This window comes from Sapajus apella, unplaced genomic scaffold, assembly GCF_009761245.1.
Source record: "Sapajus apella isolate SASKATOON/1434 unplaced genomic scaffold, GSC_monkey_1.0 scaffold22, whole genome shotgun sequence".
Classification (NCBI taxonomy): Eukaryota; Metazoa; Chordata; class Mammalia; order Primates; family Cebidae; genus Sapajus; species Sapajus apella.
The window spans coordinates 23,335,977-23,359,908 of NW_022436962.1; the positions used below are offsets into that span (position 1 = coordinate 23,335,977).

At 44.8% G+C, this 23,932-nt stretch overlaps 2 protein-coding genes across 5 annotated transcripts in view; both read left to right on the forward strand.

Moving 5' to 3' along the window:
* Nucleotides 1-5,085, forward strand: part of MTARC2 (mitochondrial amidoxime reducing component 2) — a 30,633-nt gene extending 25,548 nt beyond the window's left edge. Inside the window, exons 5-8 of one of the 2 annotated variants that reach the window (XM_032289303.1) lie at nt 354-415; nt 503-574; nt 2,113-2,260; nt 4,182-5,080. In XM_032289303.1, the coding sequence (XP_032145194.1) occupies nt 354-415; nt 503-574; nt 2,113-2,239 (261 nt within the window). In that variant the 3' untranslated portion in view covers nt 2,240-2,260; nt 4,182-5,080. Of the gene's footprint in view, nt 1-353; nt 416-502; nt 575-2,112; nt 2,261-4,181 lie in introns of both variants that reach the window. The other variant, XM_032289304.1, reaches the window with a different exon arrangement.
* Nucleotides 5,086-6,456: 1,371 nt separating this feature from the next.
* Nucleotides 6,457-23,932, forward strand: part of MTARC1 (mitochondrial amidoxime reducing component 1) — a 28,358-nt gene continuing 10,882 nt past the window's right edge. The window contains exons 1-5 of one of the 3 annotated variants that reach the window (XM_032289301.1): nt 6,457-7,447; nt 11,409-11,582; nt 16,979-17,141; nt 18,195-18,338; nt 19,198-19,509. In XM_032289301.1, the coding sequence (XP_032145192.1) occupies nt 7,176-7,447; nt 11,409-11,582; nt 16,979-17,141; nt 18,195-18,338; nt 19,198-19,260 (816 nt within the window). In that variant the 5' untranslated portion in view covers nt 6,457-7,175 and the 3' untranslated portion in view covers nt 19,261-19,509. Of the gene's footprint in view, nt 7,448-11,408; nt 11,583-16,978; nt 17,142-18,194; nt 18,339-19,197; nt 19,510-23,932 lie in introns of those variants that run through there. The other 2 variants (XM_032289299.1, XM_032289300.1) reach the window with 2 other exon arrangements.

A 23,932-nucleotide genomic window follows, 5' to 3' on the forward strand; every position in this document is an offset into this window, starting at 1 on the left:
CATCTCAGCTTAGCTATGAGGAAAGCTTGGGCTTGCAAGTTACACATTTCTCATTGTATATCTACATATTGGCCTTCCTGTTAATTTATGACTCACATGCCAAACTGTGCCCTAGAGAAGATCTGTCATCCCTGCGACGATGGAATCGGGTTTTGAGACAGGGCATCAAGAGGTGGATCTGAACTTGCCAGCATGCTGCCTCCCTTTGGGTCCTTTGGGAGACATTTCTTGGTGTTACTTTGTGTTGCATTCTTCTGCTGTAATAATTTCATACTTGATATGAGTCAAAGAATAAATGAACTCAAAGACTAATGAAGCCTCCGTTTAAGAGATAACTTTCTCTTTTCTCCTAGGATACCTGGGATGAACTCCTAATTGGTAGTGTAGAAATGAAAAGGGTAATGGCGTGCTCCAGGTAAGGACCTTGCTAGACCCCAGGACTGCGGCGTGGCCCACCCATTGGTTCCTAACCACCACCTAACCCTTGGTTATTGCCTGACAGGTGTATTTTCACTACGGTGGACCCAGACACTGGAATCATAGACAGGAAACAGCCACTGGACACCCTGAAGAGGTACAATGCCGAAGTGGCCAGTGTATTTTAAATATTTCTCCACCCCAGAAGTACCTATGGGTTTAGGTGGTATGTCTGCTTTAAGGAAGATAGAAGCTTTCTCTCCAGAGAAACTTCCACTCTGTCTTCTGACCAATTTGTGTCAATTGGTTAATGAGAGCACTGTTCTTCCTCTCTTTTTCTGGATGGATTCTCTAGTGGTTTGGATAAACTTTTTTTTTTTTTTTTTTTGAGAGGCGTCTCACTCTCTCCCCCAGTCTGGAGTGCAGTGGCATCATCTTGGCTCACTGCAACCTCCACTTTCTCAGTTCAAGCGATTCTCCTGCCCTGGCCTCCTGAGTAGCTGGAACTACAGGTGTGTGCCACCATGCCTGGCTGATTATTGTATTTTTAGTAGAGACAGGGCTTCACCATGTTGGCCAGGCTGGTCTCGAACTCCTGGCCTCAATGATTCACCTGCCTCGGCCTCCCAACAGGCTGAGGTTACAGGCATGAGCCACCACTCCCAGCCTTGATACACTTTGAATTGCATAATACTACATTTTGAAATTTTAATATCTCTTGTATCAATTTTTAATAATATTTATATATGCCTTTCCAAATTTAGGCCTGAAACACTTTATTTAATCATGTTTATTGCAACTCAAATTCCTTTATTAGAATTGATATCAAGGAATATGAGAATAATTGAAATTACATAATAAAATATTAGAAAAAAATGAAGGCAATGAGTTGTTAGAGTTGGTTTACCCAGGAGCTTCTTATATGCTACAAATTTCTCTTTTGTTTTGTTATTTAAAGAAGTTTGGCTGATTTTAGTTCCCAGCGCTGGGAGTGTTTTTAGGCAGAACATTCTTTGGAGCTGTATTCTAGTTTGTTTCTCTGTCCTCCGTTTTGTGGTTTGTTTCCAATGGGTGTGGCTTAGAGAAGAGGTTATTTCATGACGCCTTCAGACTTGCAAATCTATTTTGCTTCTGCTTTTTAAGATGTAGTGATAATTATTTAAGATGCCATGAAAGTTATTGTTTTCTTTAGACAGGACAGTTGAGAAACTCCTGCAATAGTCCAGGCCCACTTGCCAGCTGCATCTCTGTCTGAGGCTTTGTTCACCAGTGAACACCAGCTTTGGGCTTATAAGCCTGGAGGGGGTTGAAAGCATGGTGCTTAAATGCACTAAACAAAACATTTGCAGAGTTCGGGGCCATTCCCCATTTTGAGTTTTCATGGGCATTTGTTTCAATGAGTTGTGAAGTTGAAGGTACCCATATAGACAAAGTATTTATTTTATACTTACACATATGATTTTTCCTTCTGGCCTTAAACTGAAGCCATGGAGAAATTGTTTAGACTTTCAGAATACTTCTAGAAAAGCTAGAAGCTACTTGCAGTTTGACTGATTGTCCACAGGTTTCTCTGTCAACATTTTAGAAAATCCCTGCTGTGTATTTATAAATAACATGGAAGGCAAGCTTGGTGCCACTGAGAATACTTCATTATTTCCTTTTGGTGTCTGATGATTGAATTGTTGCTTGTTTCAGCTACCGCCTGTGTGATCCTTCTGAGAGGGCACTATACAAGACGTCTCCACTTTTTGGGATCTATTATTCAGTGGAAAAAGTTGGAAGTCTGAGAGTCGGCGACCCCGTGTATCGGATGATGCAGTGACGGATGCACTAGGGTGATATGGTAAAGGGTCAGCTTTGCTTCTGAATACACTGTCTTGATGCCATTGCTGCATTTTCTTGTGTTAATTTTTTTATGTTATGCTGCTTTAATTACTGAGAGAATGAGCAGTGTTGTATTCTGATCTTTGGAGTTGGAAAATGCCCTTAAATTCCATTCCCTGCAGTAGTGTGCGCACTCCTCCTCCAGCTTTCTCTACCCCTATTTCCCATTCAGTGATAATGGTGATGGAAGAGCCCCAGCAGAAAGACAGGTATATGCTCACAGCTCATCACAGAGTAGTATTAAGGAATAGGGAAAGGAAGGTGAGTGATTCTCAAGAGTTATGTATTTATTTTTTCTGTCTCAGATAGAAGGGGAAATATTTAAATTATTTGACATCAACTTGGGGAAAATATTTAAATTGAATGCTTTTTCTCAAATGTATTTTTAAAGTATAATTGAAGTTTGAAAAAAAAAATCCATGTATCAAGGTGATTCCTCAATCATGAGTTAGGAAATAATGTTCTCATGTTGACTTCATTGTGCCCAATACAGCCCCGACTCCTGGAGGTAAAAGCCTAACTCCCAAATTAAAGGAGTGAGAAAGTCGGTCAGAACACCTCAAGTTGGAGATTTTAAGCAAGCCATCTCATAAAATCCATGACCCAGTTCTTAAAGTCACCTCATCTCCAAAACCCTTGACCATCTCTGATTCTGCCCTGAGCTTCTCACGTGTGTTACTTGCCTTTGAAGTCTTTACACCCACAACCTGACTGTCCTACGGACAATGTAACATAGTGGCTTAGCAGGTCTAGATATAGCATTAGATAGACTTGGGTTTGTAATCCAAGCATCTTCCTAACTTGGTTGAGATGTTTAACTTCTCTAGTCTCAGTACTCTTACCTGCAAAGTGAGAACAGTAGTACTTACCAAAACAACCAGTAAAAGTTATCTTGAGTATTAATTCACATAAAGTTGCAGCATTGCAATAGAAATCAAGTGCTCAGTAAATACTAGCTACTGTTTTTATTGCAATCATTCCATCACGATCCAGTGTTAGGTTCTCTAGTGGGTATAAAGATGACACAGGCTTTGCCCTCGAGGTGGGCAAAAAGGAAATACCTTTCTATTGATTTCTATTATGACTAGGCATTTGCATAACCATAACCATATTTCATCGGGTCTGAGGTCCTATTCTAACATCTCTAATTATCTGTCAGCTTCTTATAACATTCAAGATGCCTTTTGAAAAATACCATAAAATAATGGTACATCTTATGATTAGTGTATCTTGGATTTGATGAAATACAATAAGTATGAAAACTAGAGAGGAAATTGTGAAACTCCTAAGTGCCTGCCATTTCTAAAAGCCCCATCTGGGGATAGTGGACCCAAGCCTGAGCCACCTAGCTTGAGTGAAACTGATCCTGTATCCTGCTGTTCCAGCCATGATTGACTGGGCCTGGATCAGTGTGTGAGCCAAGGGCTTTCACATGTTCTCTGCACCTGTGGGAGCCCAATGGTTGTGAGATACCTTAATGATGGATGCTTTTCCATATTGCTTGGTCACAAACTCACTCAATCAGATCCTATTGTGCCATGGATGGAGGCAAGGAACATCTGTGGTTCACTCAGTCTCAATTTCCAGTTGTCTCTGCTCCCCAGAAGGCCTTGTGTAATCTTTCCCTATGCGAGGATCTCTGTGAGATAGATATGGTAATAGGCATTTTAGGGATGAGAAACAAAAGCTCAGATAGGTTAGCTGATGGCAGGCCATGGAGCTGAAGCGATTTAGAGGTAGTAGGCCATGTTTTCTGCACAGCATTGTCCCATACATTTATATGTGTAACCTCAGTAAGTGACGGTTTTGTGGGAGTTTGAATTACTTATGAATGGTAGGATAAATCACCAGATAACCAGAGATTCTTATTATTTATTCAGGTTTCAGCAACCAGGAGGGATTGACTGGGATCTTAACAACAGTGGCAACAATACATCAGCAAATCCTTATTATCCAACCTTCAACTATCTTTACCCTGGAGAGGAATCTTGATTTTTGACTTTTCAAAGTTGTGTATGCTCCAGGTTAATGCAAGGAAAGTATTAGAGGTGGGAATATGAAGATATATATGTAAGTTTTAGGTATTGAAGGCTTCAAAAATAGTTAACATCATCAAAAAACTATTTTGGGTGTCATCATGGCCATTATGCTTTTTTACTTCCTGACTTTAATATTGATGAATAAAGTAAGTTTAATGAATCAACTAAAAAGCTGCAAAAAATGTTTTTAAAATGTATATCTTTTATTACCTGTCAGTCTATGTTTTAGGAGACATGGGAAGCAACAGATCACTGTGTCTTGATGAGTAGGTCACATGTTTCCACACTCACAAATGCCTGGTGTTGGTCTTTACATGGCTGTGGAGCCCCATTGACTTTTCACTCATGTGCCTTTTACTCTAGCATTATGGAATCTGATTGGGCTGTGCTTGACTGTGGAAATGATCTTATAGACTTTGCTTTACACTTTTGTCTATTACACCTTTATTAAGCCATATAAAAGTAACCTGTGTGAAATTGCCAGATACACCACCTGGAATTCCGAGTAAGATAAAGGAGAGGATGACATTTAAAAGAGAATTGAATTTCGAAAGTAGGAGTGGGAGGAAGACAGCATGAATGTGTTTTTTTCAGTGCAAATAATTTTTTCGTAACAAAGAAACAAACTATTTTGGTATGATCTTAAGCAAAAAATACTCACTGAAGTGGTCTATAGATGAATTCACCTACTTACAATTTTGTGGTTTCTTTGTAAATAATAAATGTGAATTGCAATCCTGCTTTATCTTTGGTATTTGTGAGTCTTCTTCCTGGGTTTTTCTCTTTATATTAGAACTTGAGTCACTGCAATTTATTTTTCCTTATCCTTTCTGATTGCCTCCAGAGACACAGTCTGACTCCACAAACACTGGCTTCTGTCATTGACAGGGGCGAGGGCGTCGTGAACTGCGGGCACATAGCTGGCCTGTCTGCGACAGGATGGCCAGTGTCTACAAGGGACCCTCCTAGTGGTCAGTGAGGAGCGGCTGTTCCTTCCTCCTCCATTTTCCTTTGCTGGGTTCTGGGACTGAAATTCACCACCACTCCCCACACCCTGTGAGGTAAAAGTGGTAAGTGACCTGTAGCCCTGGGTAAATTCTGAAAGTGATGAAATTGAAAAATTGTTACTTTAAAGTCAACCATTAAAATTGGAAAGCCATTTTCCTCTTAGATTTTCAGAGAGAAAATCAGGAGGGAGATAAACAGAAATGGACAACATTTGGTGCCCCAGAGCTGCCTTTCTGCCGGAGAATCATGTCCCTTGTCCTGCTGAGCTGTGTCCTTCACAGGGAGGGTGTGACCTGGGCTTGGTAGAGAATAGAGCAGAAAAACAGGACAGATAAGTATTCAGGCCAATAAAGACAGAGACTCCCTGAGCACTGGTCTGCGGTGAGTTGTCAGCTGGAGGAAGAGTGTTGTTCTTTTCTCTTAGCAAACTCAAGGCACCCTTGCCCTGCATGGACAATTCTGGCTGAGTCTTGAAATGTACACTCCTGGTTCAGGGGACCATGGCTGAGCTGGGATGACACAGAATCCCCTTGACCAAACTTCGGTCTTATCTGAGCCCTCTTCTTCATGAGGCCTTGAACTTGCCACCCTCCTCCCTGCAGAGCCCAGTTTTAGCCAGAATCCTGCTTAGTCAGTTTCAGGAGTATTCTCCCATCCTTAATATCTGATCACCCTTGATGTCCATTCAGATTTCTCATCTGTCACTTTCAGTGTGTAAGTCCTTGCCTTGTTCAGTAGAATCCCTGTTAAGTAGGTTTATCAAGAATCCTCTACACTTGATGTCTCCTCTTAGTGATTTTCCATTCACTGACCCCCGAGGAACTTTGCTCCTTGGCTACAAATCCCTAGCTAGCTTTGCTGTAATACAGAGTTGAGCCCAATCTCTTACCCCTGTTGTGATACCCCTGTTGCAATAGGCTTGAATAGTCTTTCTTATCGTTTTAACAAGCGTCTGAGTAATTTTTTTCTTTAATAGCTTGATACATCAAACAGGAGCCTGACTCCTAAACCACCCTGTTCAGGGTAGGCTGACGTTGTTTGGAATATAACCTGATTTGGAAATGTCACGTGACTGAGGTGAGTGCCTGCAGGACCAAGTGACATTCCCTCACGGTGGAAGCAGCTGAAAATCTTGTGCAGTGCTAACCTTCTGAGCCAACGCCCTTGCCAAAGCAGCTCTACCTCGAGGCTCCTCTCGGGAGGCGTGGAGCAGCCCCGGCCGCATAGGAGGCGCTCTCAGACGCCAATTGCCGCTCCAAGCTGCCGCTGGGAGAACTCTGGCCTCGGCTTGCTGGCGGAAGGGCCTGGTAGCATCCTCCTCCTTCAGACCCCCACTCTCTGGAAGCTCCCTAGCCCCTGGGCACCCTGCGGGGAGGGCGGCGGCAGCAGAGAGCTGGACACTGCACAAGCAGGGCGACCCACTCCCCAATATTTCCAGGAAAGGCTGCTGCCCGCTGCCTGATTTCTAATGTCAAAATCACGCTTTGTCCTGCAAATGTTGTATATTGTCTATTTTAGGTCAAAGAACCCCATGAATACATAAATAAATAATTGGTCACTTGCAGCGATCGTGGGGGAGGGCACAGCGCCCTGCTGCTGCAGGCGACGAAAGGTGGCAGAGGCAGCGGGGCGCAGACCACGTGGAAGGCACCACCTCCCACGGCCTGCGCCGCCCCCTAGAAGGACGCAGTGCTCTGATTGGCCTGGAAGGGTTCAGGAGCTGCCCACCCTTTGGGCGTGGGGCCAAAGGCCAAACCTCCCCCCAGCGGCCCGGGGCGACCAGTGCGCTCCGGGCCCCGCCGCCGCCACCTCTCGGAGGAGCCAGGCATGGGCGCCACCGGCTCCTCCGCGCTGGCCCGCTTTGTCCTAGCGCAGCCCCGACCCGGGTGGCTCCGGGTCGCCGCGCTGGCACTGGCCGCCGTGGCCCTGGGGGCTGTCGCCTGGTGCCGCGCTTGGCCCAGGCGGCGCTGGCGGCGGCTGCAGCAGGTGGGCACCGTGGCGCAGCTCTGGATCTACCCGGTGAAATCCTGCAAGGGGGTGCCGGTGAACGAGGCGGAGTGCACCGCCCTGGGGCTGCGCAGCGGCAACCTGCGGGACAGGTACGGCCGAGCGCAGGGACCCGGCGGTGCCAGCTCGGCTCGGGGTTCGGGTACTGGGCTGAGAAGGGAGGAGCGCCGGGGAGGTCTGCAGAGTCGACTGACAGCTCCTTCCTCCCATTACAAAGAAACTGGGAGCTGGGTGAGACAAGGCCAAAGAGAAAAAGGAACCCTCACTTCCTACATCAGACCCCGGGGCTCTGGGACTCTGAGCGCGTGGACCCGCTTTCCTGGAGTGGGCGGTTTTCTACCTCCCACTGGCTCTTTGGCATCATGTGCTCCTGCTGAGGTGTGGTGTCGCTCCCAGGTGTTTGCCAGTGAACAAACTTCTTAATTTCCATGTAGCGGTGGCGGCCAGTTTAAAGGGTTTGGTTCCTGGTCATTTTATTTCGAGTGACTTTCTTGAGATCTTGGGGAAAGCTCTACAGAGTCCTCATTATAGTAATGACAGCAGTTGAATGAATCCCGTCTTGCAGCATAAAAGGGGCCGTTGACCTGGCGCAGTGGCTCACGCCTGTAATCCCAGGACTTTGGGAGGCCGAGGTGGGTGGATCACGAGGTCAGGAGTTCGAGACCAACTTGACCAATAGGGTGAAACCCCGTCTCTAAAAAAAAAAAAAAAAAAAAAAAATACAAAAAAAAAATACAAAAATTAGCCAGGTGTGGTGGCGCACGCCTGTAGTCCCAGTTACCCGGGAGGCTGAGTCAGGAGAAGCTCTTAAACCCGGGAGGCGAAGGTTGCAGTGAGCCGAGATGGCGCCACTGCACTCCAGCCTAGGCGACAGAGACTCCGTCTCTAAAAATAAAATTAAAAATAAAATAGAAATAAAAATAGATAGGGGGCCATTGCAAATGCCATTTTCCTCAATTCTCTCAAGCACTCCTGTGGATAAAGAAACTGAGTTCAGAGCCACACAGCAGCGGGACCAGGACTCTTACTTTCTTTAGCACACTGGGGCGTTGTGAAGAGTGATTCTCTTAATGTCCTGTCTGGGTTCTGAAAGCTGCGTAAATTCCTGGGGTTCAGCGAAGGTTGCAAAACCCGGGAGCCGGCGGCTTTGTCCTCTTTGGGGTCTGGCTTCAGACCAGCTCTGGGACTCATTGTGAGGCTACACTTGAAACTCTTTTCCAGAGCAGCCCTCACAGCTCAGCAAGTAACAGAGGACTGATGGGAGCTGTAACCTCTCTCCTACCAGCTCCCCAGACAGAGAGAGCAATTCATGACATAGTTGAAAGGTAATGGATGCATGCATCTTTGCTTCAGGAAGGAAGCCAAGAATCCTAAATATTCCATGTTTTCTATAGAAGGCTCTGAAAAGTGATAGAATTTACTGAATTAGTTTTTGTAGGCCCCAGAGGCAAAGGGCACTGGCATTTTACTACATAGATTCAAAAAGCAGTTTTTGAGCTCATATTACGATAGATGGTAAGAAGAGCTGGCCTTTGTAACAGACACTGTGATAAATGCTTTATTTTCATCACACACTCCCAAACAGTGTGATCAAGAGAAGCCAACACTGGCTTCCAGTCCTAGGTGATAACTGACTAAACAGAGGTTGTGACAGTGCCAGGGAGCATAGAGGACGCAGGGCTGGAAGCTGGCAGGGGCCATCAGGGACAACTTCAGAGAGGAAGTAACAGCTTGAGCTAAAAACAGGAAAATGATTCAGAACTTGCTGGGTAAGTTAGGAAAAGAACTTTCTAGAGAGGGAATAAGCTGAGCAAAGGTACTCAGCTTGAGAGGATGGGGTATGCTGGGGGAAAGGCTGGGGACTCTATGCCAGGTGGGGGTCCAATCTTTTGGTTTCCCTGGGCCACATTGGAAGAAGAATTGTCTTGGGCCACATAGAAAATACACTAACAATAGCTGATGAACTAAAAAAAAAAAAAAAATCACAAAAACTCATAATGTTTTAAGAAAGTTATGGATTTGTATTGGGCCACATTCAAAGCTGTCCTGTGCCACACATGGCCCATGGGCCACGAGTTGGACAGGCTTACTCTAATATATTTACCAAAAGGAACTGGGACATAAATAGGACGAATGCTCTTTGCAGCATTGAATGTTGAATATTCATTATGACGTTATTCACAAAAGGTGGCAAGAACTCCAGTGTCCATTGATGGATGAGTGGATAAGCAACATGTGCGAAATGCACACAATGGAATATTATTCAGCCCCGAAAAGGAATCGAGTTCTGATACGTGCTGTAACATGGATGGCCCTGGAAAACATAATGCTAATTGAAATAAGTTAGACACAAAATGGCAAATATTGCATGATTCTGATTATATGAAATATCTAGTAGATAAATTCATAGAGTCAAAGTGGATTAGATGTTACCAGGGACTAGGGGAAGGGAAAAACGGGGAGTTATTGCTTAATTGGTACAGAGTTTCTGTTTGGGATGATGAAAAGGTTTTACAAATAGTGGTGATGGTTGCACAACACTGTACTTAAGGCCACTGAATCCGTACACTTCAAAAATGGTGAAAATCACATTTAAAAAATTCCATTCTCTTGGGCTGTTTCTACCTTTTAGCATTTTGAATAAAGCCGCAGTGAACACTGATACACAAATGTCTGTTTGAGTTCCTGTTTTCAATTCTTTTGGGTCTATACATAGGAATATGCTAGGTATTTTATGTTATATATGTTTTACTGCAATTAAAATAAATAAATAAATAAATAAATAAAAGACTGGTCTGTGTGAAGACCTGGGGAGGTAAGAATGGCTGGAGCAGCCGCTGGAAGGGCTGTGCATGCCTTGCTTAACAGTTGGTTTTATCCTGAAAGCAGGAACCATGGAGAGATTGTGAATGAGGGGGTGAGAAAGTTAGATTTGCATTTTAGAAAGATCTAAACTGCCATTACCAGGAAGAATATTAGAATATTCACCTGCTGGTCCCAAGGAATTGGGGGCAGGGGAGGCCTCTGTGCGTGTGGAAGCAAAGTCTGGTAAAAGGGCAGTTAGGGAAAGGGCTTATACTAAGGATGTTTGTCTAGTGTAGCCGAGCAACTCTACCATGATAACCTGCTGGAAGTGATGCAAGAAATATCTTGAATGATCTAAAGTATCTGCCATATTTTTTTCTTACGTCTGGAAATCTCAAAAGCACATGCTTACTTCTATAATTGTAATCATTTGATCAGTGTGTACTGAAATGATTGAAATGCCAGTATGTTTTGCTTCCTTGGTAGCCAAGAGATAACCTACAAAAATGTGTTGTTCTTGTTCTGGAACTGGCTCTCTCTATTGCCCTTATTTCTCCATTTATCTTTTTTCTAGGAACTACCTAGTAGTGTACAGGTGGTTCCTAGAAAAAAGATAAATGGAGAAATAAGGGCAATACTGGGCCAGAAGAAAAATACTGTCTCATTTAGCAAATTACAGGATGCATAGCACTGAATATTGAAACATAACAATTTTTAAAAGGTGGGCGAGGTGAAACTGGCAGAGTGTAAGTGGCACTGTATGTTGCGCAGCTAAACTCCATGCTCTGTGAACTATATGAGCAACAGTCCTGCTATTTCCCTTGACGAGAGCCCACTGCCTACCTGGCCTACCTGGTGCCAGCTCCTGTGTTTCCTCCTGCCCTTAAAGTCTTCCTGTAAAATCGATTCTCGTCATCTGCTTGGGGCATGTTAGATGAAAGCAATCCGGCTTTCTGAAGATTGAGATGAAAATACAATTAACATCTTTGATTTCTGTGCCATCAAGGAGCTCAAACTGTTCCACAGGTACATGTTGGATGCTTGAGTGGTTATTAAGCCCTTTGAAATTAAGTGATAGACTCAGTCCTGCTGGTTTGATATTTAGGACAGACACACACACTCAAACTCCCACACACCAGGCTTATGGGGAAGAAATCAAAGATGATATCAGTGTCTAATTGAAGCTCCCCCAGAGTCTGGCTTCCTGTCATAATGGTTCACACATATCCTGTGTTTTGAAAATGACAGGTTTTGGCTTGTGATCAACCAGGAGGGAAACATGGTTACTGCCTGCCAGGAACCTCGCCTGGTCCTGATTTCCCTGACCTGTGACGGTGACACCCTGACTCTCAGTGCAGCCTACACAAAGGACCTGCTACTGCCAATCAAAACGCCTACCACCAATGCAGTGCGCAAGTGCAGGTAAGGGAAGGGCAGGTCTTAGCCCTTGTGTGGATGAATAGTCATGCAATTTTGAGAAAGCACAAACTCTAGAGGGAATACTGAGAAACATATCAACAATGAACCATCGATTGCATGTGTGCCATATGCAGGGCCAAATCCTCAACATTATGAAGATCTAAAGGAAGGAGAAAGAAGGAAGCAGCTTCAGAAACGTGTTGTGGAGATGACAGACATAAAAGTGCTATGTAGAAAACCATGAGAACAAAAGCATATTGACATCTCAGAGAAAAATACTACCACCCAAAGATCAAGCACAAAAATGGGGTTGGAGTGGTGGGGGTCAGTGTCCTAGCGGAGGTGGAGATTCGATCTATGTATTTCCCTAGAGGTTTTCTTACTTCGCTTGGAAAAAGTGGGTACCTTCTAAATCTGAGTTAGGAAAGGAGTTGCAAATGGCTATTTAGTTCTAATGAAAGGAAGTTCCAAAATAAGAAAGAGCAGCTGCAGCTAGAAGAGTCATCTGGCCAGCGGCTGCCCAGGGATCGGTGTCAGAGTGAGGCTGGGGTGCAACCCAGAAGCGTGTTCTATACAGAAGCCCTACCCTCAACATCAGAAGGGCTTCAACGAAGCAATTCTTCTGGGAAAACTAGATTTGCCTCTAAGAAGTCATGTCTAGAGTTTCTTATCTTATTATGGGAAAATTAAAGTTGGTCCAGTTATATTCTTGTTATAAAAATAGTACATATTCATTGTTGAAAAATTGAGAAATACCAAAAAAAAAAAAAAAAAAAACTCTAAAGAGAGAAAGGAACAAAAACTATCTGTGGTCAGGTGTGGTGGCTCATGCCTATAATCCCAGCACTTTGGGAGGCCAAGACAGGAGGATCACTTGAGGTCAGTAGTTCGAGGCCAGCCTGACCAATATGGTGAAACCCTGTCCCTACTAAAAATACAAAAATTAGCCAGGCTTGTTGGCATGCCCCTTTAATCCCAGCTACTCAGGAGGCCGAGGCAGGAAAATCGCTTGAATTTGGGAGGCAGAGGTTGCAGAGAGCCGAGATCACACCATTGCACTCCAGCCTGGGCAATAAGAGCAAAACTCTGTCTTAAACAAACAAACAACAAACAAATAAACAATTATCTGTGATAACTGTAATTAATATTATGGCATATTTTCTTTCTGTCTTTATGCCTACTATTTTAAAACCAAATTGAAATAATACAAAAAAAGCCCCCAAAGCCTTGAATATTGTTTATATACTTAAATTGATATGTTGAGTATTTTTTCATATTGTTAAAAAATCTTCAAGGATACCATTTTTCATGTTGGCATATTTCATTTTGTGGATATCATCTAATGCATTTTATCCTGCCCCATGATTAAACATTTTGATTGTCTTAATTTTTTTCCTGGTCTGAAGAAGAATGTGATGACCATCCTGGCATAACTCTTTGTTCATATCATTTGTCATTTCATAAGGGAAAAAGTTCTAGCAGTAGTTTTGCTTGAAATAAGAATATGGATTCTGTAGGCTTTTGATACATCTTGCAAAATTGTTTGCAGAATGGTTTTACCAACTGCATTTTAACCATTATGTTAAAAAATATTTTGCCATTTTTATGGGCAAAAATGATAATTTCTTGTTAATTTAATTTGCATTTTTCCCTGAATTAGGTAAGCTTTTAAATATTTCTATTGTAGTTTATATGTCATATTTGCCCATATCCTGGTTTATGCTTATTTGCCATGGTTAGATACTTACCCGTATTTTCCTATAGTTATTTTTTTTGTTTAATTTTTCATTTATTTGAAATTGTGTGGAAACTTTTTTCACAGTGCCATATGGGCATTTGGTCCATGCCCAAAAAACTAAACAAGGGCATGCTTGGAAATTGCAAAATGAAAAGGCTTAGAAGGCTACAGTAGTATACAGACTCTTCAAGCAAAGATTTCAGGGATCTTCTGGATTCAAGTTGCTTTTGACAACCCAACCTATCCTCTTATGAGGGAGTTGTAATCTCAGCCCACAGTTTCCTAAAGATTTCTGATGAGTTCTTGGGGCTCTGGAGTCATTTTCAGAAGGTCGTGATCAGTGGTGGTACACCTGTTTTCATGGTCAAAGTTGTTACTTGACCTTCTCTCAAGCCTTGCCTGCTATTAATAAGATACAGAGAATTAAGGTCTTTTGCTATGGATTATTCAGGCAAACTACCTCAAACCTCACACCACCTCAAACCATGCCTGCATTGTCTTTGTCAAAGGGTCAAAAGTTATAGGAGCATTTGGAATTTTATTTTATTTTATTTTTTATTTTTTGCTTGCACCCTTTGGGACAGTGTGCAGGTGGAGTGCTGGGGCCAAGGTACAGCAGAGGCCAATCAGAACTCAGGACAAATGTGGGAGGAGCAGGAAGAAGACAGAACAAATTCTGTTCGTTGAATAGAACCTCAAGCTCTGAGTGACTATGAACCTGAACCCCAGGATCTGGGAATAGAGGTTGCAATGGAAATCAGTGTCAGATTAACTGGGCAGATGTTTAAATAGCCCAATATAGATGCAAATGCTTTGACTTTGTAAAATTATTTGCTGCCAACTGAAGCCCTAAGGAGTCAAAGCAGCCTTCCTGTCCACCTCCTTCGCTGTGTGCCCTCCCACCCTCCTTTAAAAGCAACAAAGTGAAGCCCTGGGCTGCCGAATGGCAGGTTGAGACTGAGAGGGTGCCTTGATGGGCTGCAAGGGTTCGACTCTGGGGAAAGGAGACTGATTTTTTTTTTTTTTTTTTTTTTTGCATAGGCACCAGCAAAGATGCATCTAACAAGGAGATGACCTTCCAGGCTGTCTCCATACATAGATTTTTGGTAATGCTGCTGTTTCACAAGATGCTTCTGAAATTAGTACTTTAGACATTAAACTTTGCATACACACACATAGATGCTAAGCCCCTCAAATACACTCAGTTCTAGAACTGGTGAATTTGATTTTTGGGAAAAGTAGAACAATTATTTGGAGCTAAACCCTGTGAGTAAGAAGACGATCAACTTATATAGGACCATTCTTTTTTTTTTTTTTTTTTGGGTTTAAAAAATGAGGTTAGGCTTAAAAGTTGTAATAAGCAGACATAATTAATATTAGCTTAGAATGGTTACTTCCCAAGGTGACTGCTCTGAAAGGTACTATCCACTTTGGTGTATGAATTTGGGTATGTTTATTTTATTTATGTTTTATTTTGATCCAGAAAAGACAGACACTCCTGGTGTTGGTAAATGGTCTCATTACTCCATAGGCCTTGCGTATATATTTCAGCCCTCTGCTTCTCAGGATGTCAGTTTAGAATGGGTGGGATGGCAGATGGCAGTGTGTGAAAAGGCATCAAGCCATATACTACAGCAGTACACTTGCTACATGAGTGTTATACTTCTATAAAAAGCTCTAAAAAATTTATGAAAACTTTGAATACACTAATCTCACTGCTTAATGTAACTCAGACACTGTTACTGATAGTTTCGCATTTTAGATAAAAAGCAATAAAATAATATGAAAATATATAGGATACTATACTCAATATATTTTACAATATAAAACTCCATTTTTACATTATTAGTAGAGAATAGGTACCTTTATTTGATTAAATGTTTGATTTCTGGAGGAACTACACAAAGATAGCTTGAAATAACTTGGGTGGGGGACCGTCAGTCACTGCTACTACCTACCGAGCATAACCCAGTCCTAAGAATTGTTTGGGGACTTCTGGATTGTTCCTAATCCTCACAACAAGGTTGTGCTTCCATCCCCATTTTATTGATGAGAAACTGTGTCTCAGAATAAGAAACTATCACCAAGGCCCTGGAGCTAGTCATTTGTGGAAATGAAATGCCCACCCAGGTAGATTTACTTGATGGCCTAGCCTTCTTGGACTTCAGGCATTTGCATGCCACCACCGTGATATGGGCCAAACCACAAGCCACCTGTACTCTTATTTACTTAATATTTTTCTTTAACTCGATTCAGCTTAAAAACGTATCTTAAATACATTTATTTAAAAAGGAAATTTTATATGGCTGTCTATATAATTTGTCAGGTATGTGGCTTTATATGGCTACCTATATAATTGATCTATATGGTTTTATATATACATTTATGTGGCTACTTATAAACTTTATATGGCTACCTATATAATTGGCCAGACGGTAACAAATACTCAATATGCTAAAACATTTACTTTGCCTACAGAGGTCTCTGAACCTAACTTGTGTTCTTTCTTTGTTAAAAGAGGTGATTATCAAGTGTTGCTAAAAGGTAGAGGTTTATTACCATGAAACTGAAAAGAATCACTTTCTCTCTGAGCAATTCACTGTTATTTAATGCTGTACCCAGGCGCCACCTACAGTTATCTTGGAAGCCAGCAGTGGCAATGGTCCTGCACTCTGTGAGACACTGGCCTACACCATATCATTTATTTCCTCTCTACAGCTGTGAAATTCACATAATGTCAAACAGCCCTGCACACAACTATGTGCTGAAGACAGGGAACTTCGAATCCTACAAAGTAATTACTAGCAATCAAATCCAGTAGATGATTATTGTCATTATTAAATAGACTATTATTGTTAATGTTTGTTTTATATAACATTATTATCTGTAACGTTTTAGACTTTATAGAACATTTTCACATTGCTGCTATTACTATGCTGGCAAAGTATAGCCAGGTCTGTGAATAAAGATTTCTGGTCACCATTCAGCTGGGTGACCCAGATTTTGCAGTAATTCTGAGTTTAATTAATTAATTCATTAATTTTTGAGATGGAGTTTCACTGTTGTTGCCTAGGCTGGAGTGTAATGGCATGATCTTGGCTCACTACAACCTCTGCCTCGCAGGTTCAAGTGATTCTCCTGCCTCAGTCTCCTGAGTAGGTGGGATCACAGGCATGTGCCACCATGCCCGGCTAATTTTGTATCTTCAGTAGAGATGGGGTTGGTCAGGCTGGTCTTGAACTCCCGACCTCAGGTGATCTGCCTGCCTCGGCCTCCCAAAGTGCTGGGATTACAGGCATGAACTGCTGCACCCAGCCTGTTTACTTTATAATGACATACTAGTTTTCTTCTGGAGAACTCAGTACATTTTCAAATATATAATTTCATTTCATCCTCCCTGCATTCCTTCCAGGTAGGGAGACACAGCTATACATTACTTGATTTTTAAAATGGAGAAAGCAAGGCTTAAAGGGGTGCTTTCATTTTCACGTGGGCTTATGCAGGTTTGTAGGCAGGGCCAGGACTAAAATTACATCGTCTGGTAATTAAGAAATGACAGTAATGTCACAGCCAGGAGCAGCTTTTCTGATATATCTGGGACATGTCAGGGTGCTCGGATTTTCAAAGCCATGCCTGCCCTTTGCCCCTGCCATCCCTGCAGAGTGCACGGCCTGGAGATCGAGGCCAGGGACTGTGGTGAGGCCGCTGCCCAGTGGATAACCAGCTTCCTGAAGTCACAGCCCTACCGCCTGGTGCACTTCGAGCCTCACATACGACCGAGACATCCTCACCAAACAGCAGACTTGTTCCGGCTCAAAGACCAGGTGAGAGGCTCCACTGACTCCATGGGTGGAAGGCAGTTGCCCCCAGCCCAGAGAGGCACAGGTGACATCTCTGATGACCTCGACTCTGTTTTTAGGGCAGCTGTCTGGTAGCTCAGATCACAAGCAGTAGGCAGAAATAAAGCCCTTCCTTTGGAAACGTTATTTGTTTCTTCATTTGGGGGACTCTTGAATTTTTGCCCTTGAGCATCTAGCTTCCCATTTGTGGAAGCATTCTGTTGCCAGAAGGGTTTCAAAACTCTTCTGCACCAGTGTCTTTTTAAAATTCCATTCTGTAACTGCACATGGAGTCCAGAAATTTTACAGTTTGCAGTTGAAACTCAGATTCCAGTTGTGCAAGTTGGCATGGGTATGGAGATGCACAGACTCAAATGATCGGCCTTAATGGCATAAAGCTATAACGATTCATCATAGAAGCAGGGTTGGCAGCACCATATACTGCTTTGACTGTCACCATAAAAAAAATTATGCTGCAATCCTTGCTACTAAGGAGGCTGAGGTAGGAGGATTGCTTGAGCCCAGAGAGTGGAGGCTGTAGTGACCTGTGATGGCGCTATTGCACTACAGCCCTGGCGACAGAGACCCTGTCTCAAAATAAATAAATAAATGAGCAAATACATAAATTATGGTTCACATAAATATTAATTTGTAAGTTGCATACAAATAAGTATCCATGGAATTAGTGAACATTTAAATCAAACATAATGAGGTCATCAAGCTCAACCACCTTATGAAACATTTGAGAAATTGGAGGCGAGAAAGGTGCAGTGATGTCCCCAAGGGCACATGCCTCATGGCAGCTCTAGGATTGATCCTGAGTCCTTGTTCCTTTCTTTCCACCATGCAGTTCCTGCTATCTGTAAGGCTATCTAAAGCTTCTGAGTCACTGTGACTTCTATTAAAAGAACTAGAGAAATATTTTGAAACACTTTGTGTGAGGTGGGATGGAGTGTGCAGGGAATTCCTAGGAGCTAAGCGCACCTAACCGCTGAAAAGTTGGCGTGCCACACGTTATAACAATGTCTATTTCCTTATCAGATTGTTTACTCAGACGCCAGTCCATTCATGATCCTTTCTGAGGCGTCGCTGGCGGATCTCAACTCCAGGCTAGAGAAGAAAGTTAAAGTAACCAACTTCAGGCCCAATATCGTAATTTCAGGATGCGATGTATATGCAGAGGTAACGATACGCCCCTTTGCATCTTTCCTTGGATTTGACTTCTTTTTCAAGGTATGAGAGTCATTGACAGTGGATTAGGTGATTCCGAAGGATGCATTATTTATTGACTCTGGAATACACAGCAATTTGATTTTTAGGTTTATTGAGCACCTAGTAAGTGCAGACTTCTGTGTGGAGGATACAAATATTGTTGAGTCAGAGACTGTCATCAAGGAGGCAGTTCAGGATCTGAGGCTTCTAAGGAGAATTCTGAGTCAGCAGATTCGTTGTTGAGCTGAATTTGCTTACACAGACTGCAGGATCCGTGTGGCTCACGGAACAAAGTGTGGGCTCCTGTCTTGTGAAAGGACGGTCTTCCTGTTTAGTCGACCGCTCCCTAGGAGAAGATAGGCGTTTACTGCATGGTTGCTGGGTGGGGTAGGAGAGGTCATTGCTCCTAAGCTTGATGGCACTGTCCCAAAACGCTTGCAGTGGCACCTTCCATCTGCCCTCGATGTCTGCATGGTGACTTAGCTTGCACAGCCCTGAGGCTTGGTTTCCTGGATTCCACATGATTCTGGCAGCAAATTTACCTTTGTATTAAATAGCCTCGGCTGTTTAACCTGATTCTCTCCCTTGGCTCCCAGGAAGGCAGAGGTTGGTGGCCTAGAGGCTTGGTGAGTGCCCACCAGCTGTGGATGCTCAGTAGAAACCCTGGCCCCCAGCTAGGAATTCAGGAGCTCTGGTTATGCCTCGTGTTTATGTTGAGAAGGGACAGGTAAAGGGGACAACATAGTGATTCTTACATCTGCCCATTTCCTACCTAACAGGGAAAATTGGAGTCAAAGCAATTGAGTTTTATTTAACATTTTATACTCAGAGGAACCAATTCTGTTCTTCACTTTTGCTGTACAGAGGCAAAACTGTGCTGAAAGAGAAGTAATCTAAGAATTTGATTCCCATATTCAAACCAGAGGATGTGACACCTGGTCTCAGCTTCTGTGCTGGCTTCTGCATGCCTTTGAGCAGCCCCGCCAAGTCCTGTTTTCCTTGCCTGAACAATGAGGTGATCATATTTCTGCCTAGAGTAACCTTAAAGGTCTGTTGAAGGATCAATTTGGATAATGTAATTTATGAGATGTATAAACGCAATGTCAGCTGATGGAAGATAACAAAAGTACACCTAAATCCATCTCTAATGCTTTATATGAAATACTCATTGCTCCAGACTTCCAAGGGTAGCGTTTCTGCTAAAGATGGCAGATAACTTTTTAGTGTGAGGCGGGTGAACTGTGTCAGGTCCCCTACGGTCCTGGGTTGGGCGTCTCTAGGTGCTTCTTTGTGACAAGGGAGCTCTGCATGTCCTGCTCCTGGGCATGGAAAGGCACAGTTTGACTTAGACAACAGGAAAAGAACCAGTGATTGGTTGTCTTTGACCATCTCCTTGATATTCATCTTCCCACCAGCTATGGCCGGGAGAGCCATTTCTCCTGAGAGCATTCCTTCTAAGGAAAGGAGAAATGAGTGGGGAGGGTTTTTAACGAATACTTGTGTTGCACTTAAGGATGTTCTTCCTTCTGTGCCTCACAGCAGCCCAGCGGGGTAAAGTTATTTCCATCTCACAGGAGAGAAGAGAGAGGCTTGGGGAGGTGAGGTGGCCTGCCCTAGGTTATACCACGGCAAGGAGGGGCTGGGTTTTGAACCCCAACTCTACAAGGACAGAGGAACTCTGAGAATTCTAGAGGATATGTGTGGGGCTGGGACAGCTGGATTCTAATCCGCCTGCGTCAGCAAGTGACCGTACAGGCCTGGACAGGTCACTGAGCCCGCTGAGGCCTCTGCTTCCTGCAGTTGTAAAACGTGAGCAATTTCAATGGGTCCCTCGCCTGATGGGAGCTGTGAGAATCAAGATCGATGGCAACGTGTGGCAAAGTCCTAGGACATTAAGTACCACAGAGGGGTAGGAAGAGTTTCATTCCTGGGAGCGTGGCTCAGACACCAGTTTTCTCCCCATGATCGATGTTAAGCTATCATTCCCCCTGGTGTGATCTGTGCACTGAGGGTCATGCTGAAGTCATTTCCACTCCAGAATTCTGTGACAGTAAGGTTCGGATGAGAGGAGAGGAGGAGATGGTCCAGAGTAGAACTTCAGATCTCCGAGAGTTCTTTCAGTTGAATCTGACTCTAAAATCCTGTATCTCTATATCTGAGTGTTTCCTAATTGAGGACATTCCGTATGTGGAGTTGGGCAGTGACACAATGGGTGGCTGAGTCGGGCTGGTTTTTAGTAATTCTCTCATCAGCTGGTGGGTCGCTGGCCCTGTGTGGATGCGCTGTGGACAGACATGTGGGAACAAGGATTGAAGAAACGCACTTGCTTCTCCTAAGGAGCTCAGGTGGTCAGAAGGTGAACAAGCAGTCACAGCCCGGTGAGCTGTGACCAGGAGGGCGGTGAGCAGCCAGCCATGGGGATGCGGCTAATGCCTGCGGCGCGGGGTGCGCTGAAGCCTGGGGCACCCAGGGCTCCGGGCCCAGACGCTTTCTCATGTGTCTGCACTCACTTTTCTGATCTGTTCATTCTTTTCTTTTTTTATCACCTGTTTTCAAAACCTTCTCTGCCCTGTGGACCCCAACTATACCTTCCACCAGAGCTTTCCCCTGCCTTCTCCATATCTCCACGTGGATGTCAAATCCAAGCTCGGGATGTCTGAAATTGAGGGTCGGGTTTCACCCCAAGCCTGCTGTGCCCGTCTGGCCCGGCTCAGCATGCAGCAGCTCTGACTTCTGCTGGCTCGGGCTCCACACTGTGAACCACCCTTTGTTCTTCCCTTTCTCTCACATCCCCTGTTCCTACAGTTGACAAATCTTGGTGGCTGGGCCCTCCTCCCCGCTACCCTCTCCCTCTGGATGCAGTCACTTCTGGTGCTGCGGCAGCCTGGTTCACTGGCCTCCCTGCCCCGTCCTTGCCCCAGCCCTGCCCCGTCCTTGCCCCCTGCCACCATCCACGAGCTGTTCTCAGCGCATCTGTCAAGGCAGCCCTGCTGATGTGAGTAACATCGTGTGATTCTTCTGCTCAAAGCCCTCTCGGGGTTCTCCACCTTTCTTCAAGTAAAAGATGGGGTCCTTATGGATGGTCTTGAGAGGCTAACGTGACCTGCACCCTGCCAGCTCCCGGCTGCCAGCTTCTCTCACTCCCCTCTGCAGTCTCACTCCGCCCCAGCCATGCTGGCCTCCATGCTGTGCCCCGGCCGGGTCCTCTGCCTGGCATACCTTCCCTCACATGCCTCATGGCTCCAGTGCCTTTCATCCCTGCTGCGGACTTCGCTGACCCCACGCACCCAGCCCCCCACAGCACGTCATACCCATCACACCCCCATCTAACAAGCCATGTGTACTCAGGTACTAGTGTGTTGTCTGTTTCCCTATGCTTGCAGGCTCCTTGAGGACAGGGGCTGCTATAGCTCTAGCCCCTAGAGGAGCCCCTGGCACGTAGTAGGTGCTCACTAATTATCTGTGACATGAATGACCAGAGCGGTATTGTCCAGGAGAAAGGGGAGCACTGAAGGAGGGGTGCATACACAGGGCTATGAAGGCACAAGAGAATGGCCACCTCACAGCACTGGGGCTCAGGAGAGGAGGGCAGCTGAGAGCACAGGTATTTGGTGTCAGGTTTTGGGGGTCTGGGAAGGATTTTTGGCCAGGGAGTGACAGAATCCGACAGTTACATAATACACAGTTGCCTCTGTCAGGAGCCTGGCGAAGGATTAGAGCAGGCAGGGCCAGCATGCGGCTGGGAGAGGAGGCTAGCATGGAGGAAGGCCAAGGACCTGCACGGAAGCTTCTGGAAAGCAGACCCACTCCTTGTCTCGGAACCTACCTTCTCAGCACCTTTCTCTGCTTCACTTAATCATCTGCACCCCCCACACTCAGTTCTTACACCTCGCTTCTCCGCAAAGCCACAGCCGACACCCACCCCACCTGCCACAGTCAGTGACTTTTTCTGAGCCACCACCACCCCACCCTGAGGACCCATGGGCGCTACTGACTGAAGCATTTCTCCTCTGGCTGCACGGCCCTTGCTTCTCCACTGTTTGTCCTTGTTCCTTACTTCCAAAAGTTCTAGCCTTGACCCTTTTCTCTACCCTTCTTGGTGATCACTCTGTCTCCTGCAGCGTCACCCTCTGTCACCCGACATATGTCCCTCAAATGCCCATCCTGAACTCCCTCTGGAGTGCTGGGCCACAGTTCCAATTCTCTGTTGGTTGACGGAGAAACTGGGACTTATGTGCTCCCTCCCTAGCTCCTACACTCTCACCCCACCTCCCCAAACTCATTCTTTCTTCTTTTGTTGAAACATAGTCCACTCTGTCACTCACGCTGGAGTGCAGTGGCATGATCTCAGCTCACTGCAACCTCCACCTCCCAGATTCAAGCAGTTCTCCTTCCTCAGACTCCTGAATAGCTGGGATTACAGGAGTGCGGCACCATGCCCGGCTAAGTTTTGTGTTTTTAGTAGAGATAGAGTTTTGCCATGTTGGTTAGGCTGGTCTCGAACTCCTGACCTCAGGTGATCTGCTCCCCTTGGCCTCCCACAATGCTGGGATTATAGCCCCTAAACTCCTGTTGACTTCACAGTTTCTATCCAGGGCAGCACGTTTTTTTCTTTCACCCAGGCTCAGAGTGACAGTTGGCCCTGGATCCTCCTCTGCTGTCTTCCTCCCAGTCCCAGCCACGTCTGCTCCCCTTTCTGTTCTCAGCCACTAGCCATGTCTGACCTTTGTTACTTCAAGTTTGGACCGCTGAGTGCTCCCTCTTGAGCGTTGCCACAGCCACGCCTCCCAGAACTGATCGATGTGATCTCTCCAGCTCCAAAAGTTTGTAACAGCTCATCAGTGTGCTGCTGCCTTGCTCAGAAGCCGTTAGTGGCTCTCTATGTTGCATAGGTCCAAACTCTCCACTCAATCACTACATTCCTCCGTAACCTTGCCACAGTCTGGTTTTCTGGCCTTTATTACCAACCGTATTAGTTTATTTTCATACTGCTATGAAGAAATACTCGAGACTGGGTAATTTATAAAGAAAAAAGAGGTTTAATGGACTCACAGTTCCACATGGCTGGGGAGGCCTCACAATCATGGCAGAAGGCAAAGGAGGAGCAAAGGCATGTCCTACATGGTGGCAGGCAAGAGAGCATGTGCAGGGAGCTACCCTTTATAAAACCATCAGATTTCATGAGACTTACTCACGATCACAAGAAAAGCACGGGAAAGACCCGCCTCCATGATTCAATTACCTCCCACTGGGCCCCTTTCACGACACATGGGGATTATGGGAGCTACTGTTCAAGATGAGATTTGGGTGGGGACACAGCCAAACCATATCACCAACGAAAGCTCCAAACTGCAAACTGGACCAAGAACCTAATAGATAGTTGCTGTTTCCTGGTCCCTGAGAATCTTAACTCCCTTCGCTGCTTAAAACTCTTGACTTTCTCCAAAAGCCTGGATTAAAAGTCCCCTCCCTGGGAAGCTTGTTCTGATTGCCGGACCTCAAAGCACCACCACACTGTGCTCTGTGCCTCTCCCATACCAGGCTTGTCCTGTTTTAACTGGTCG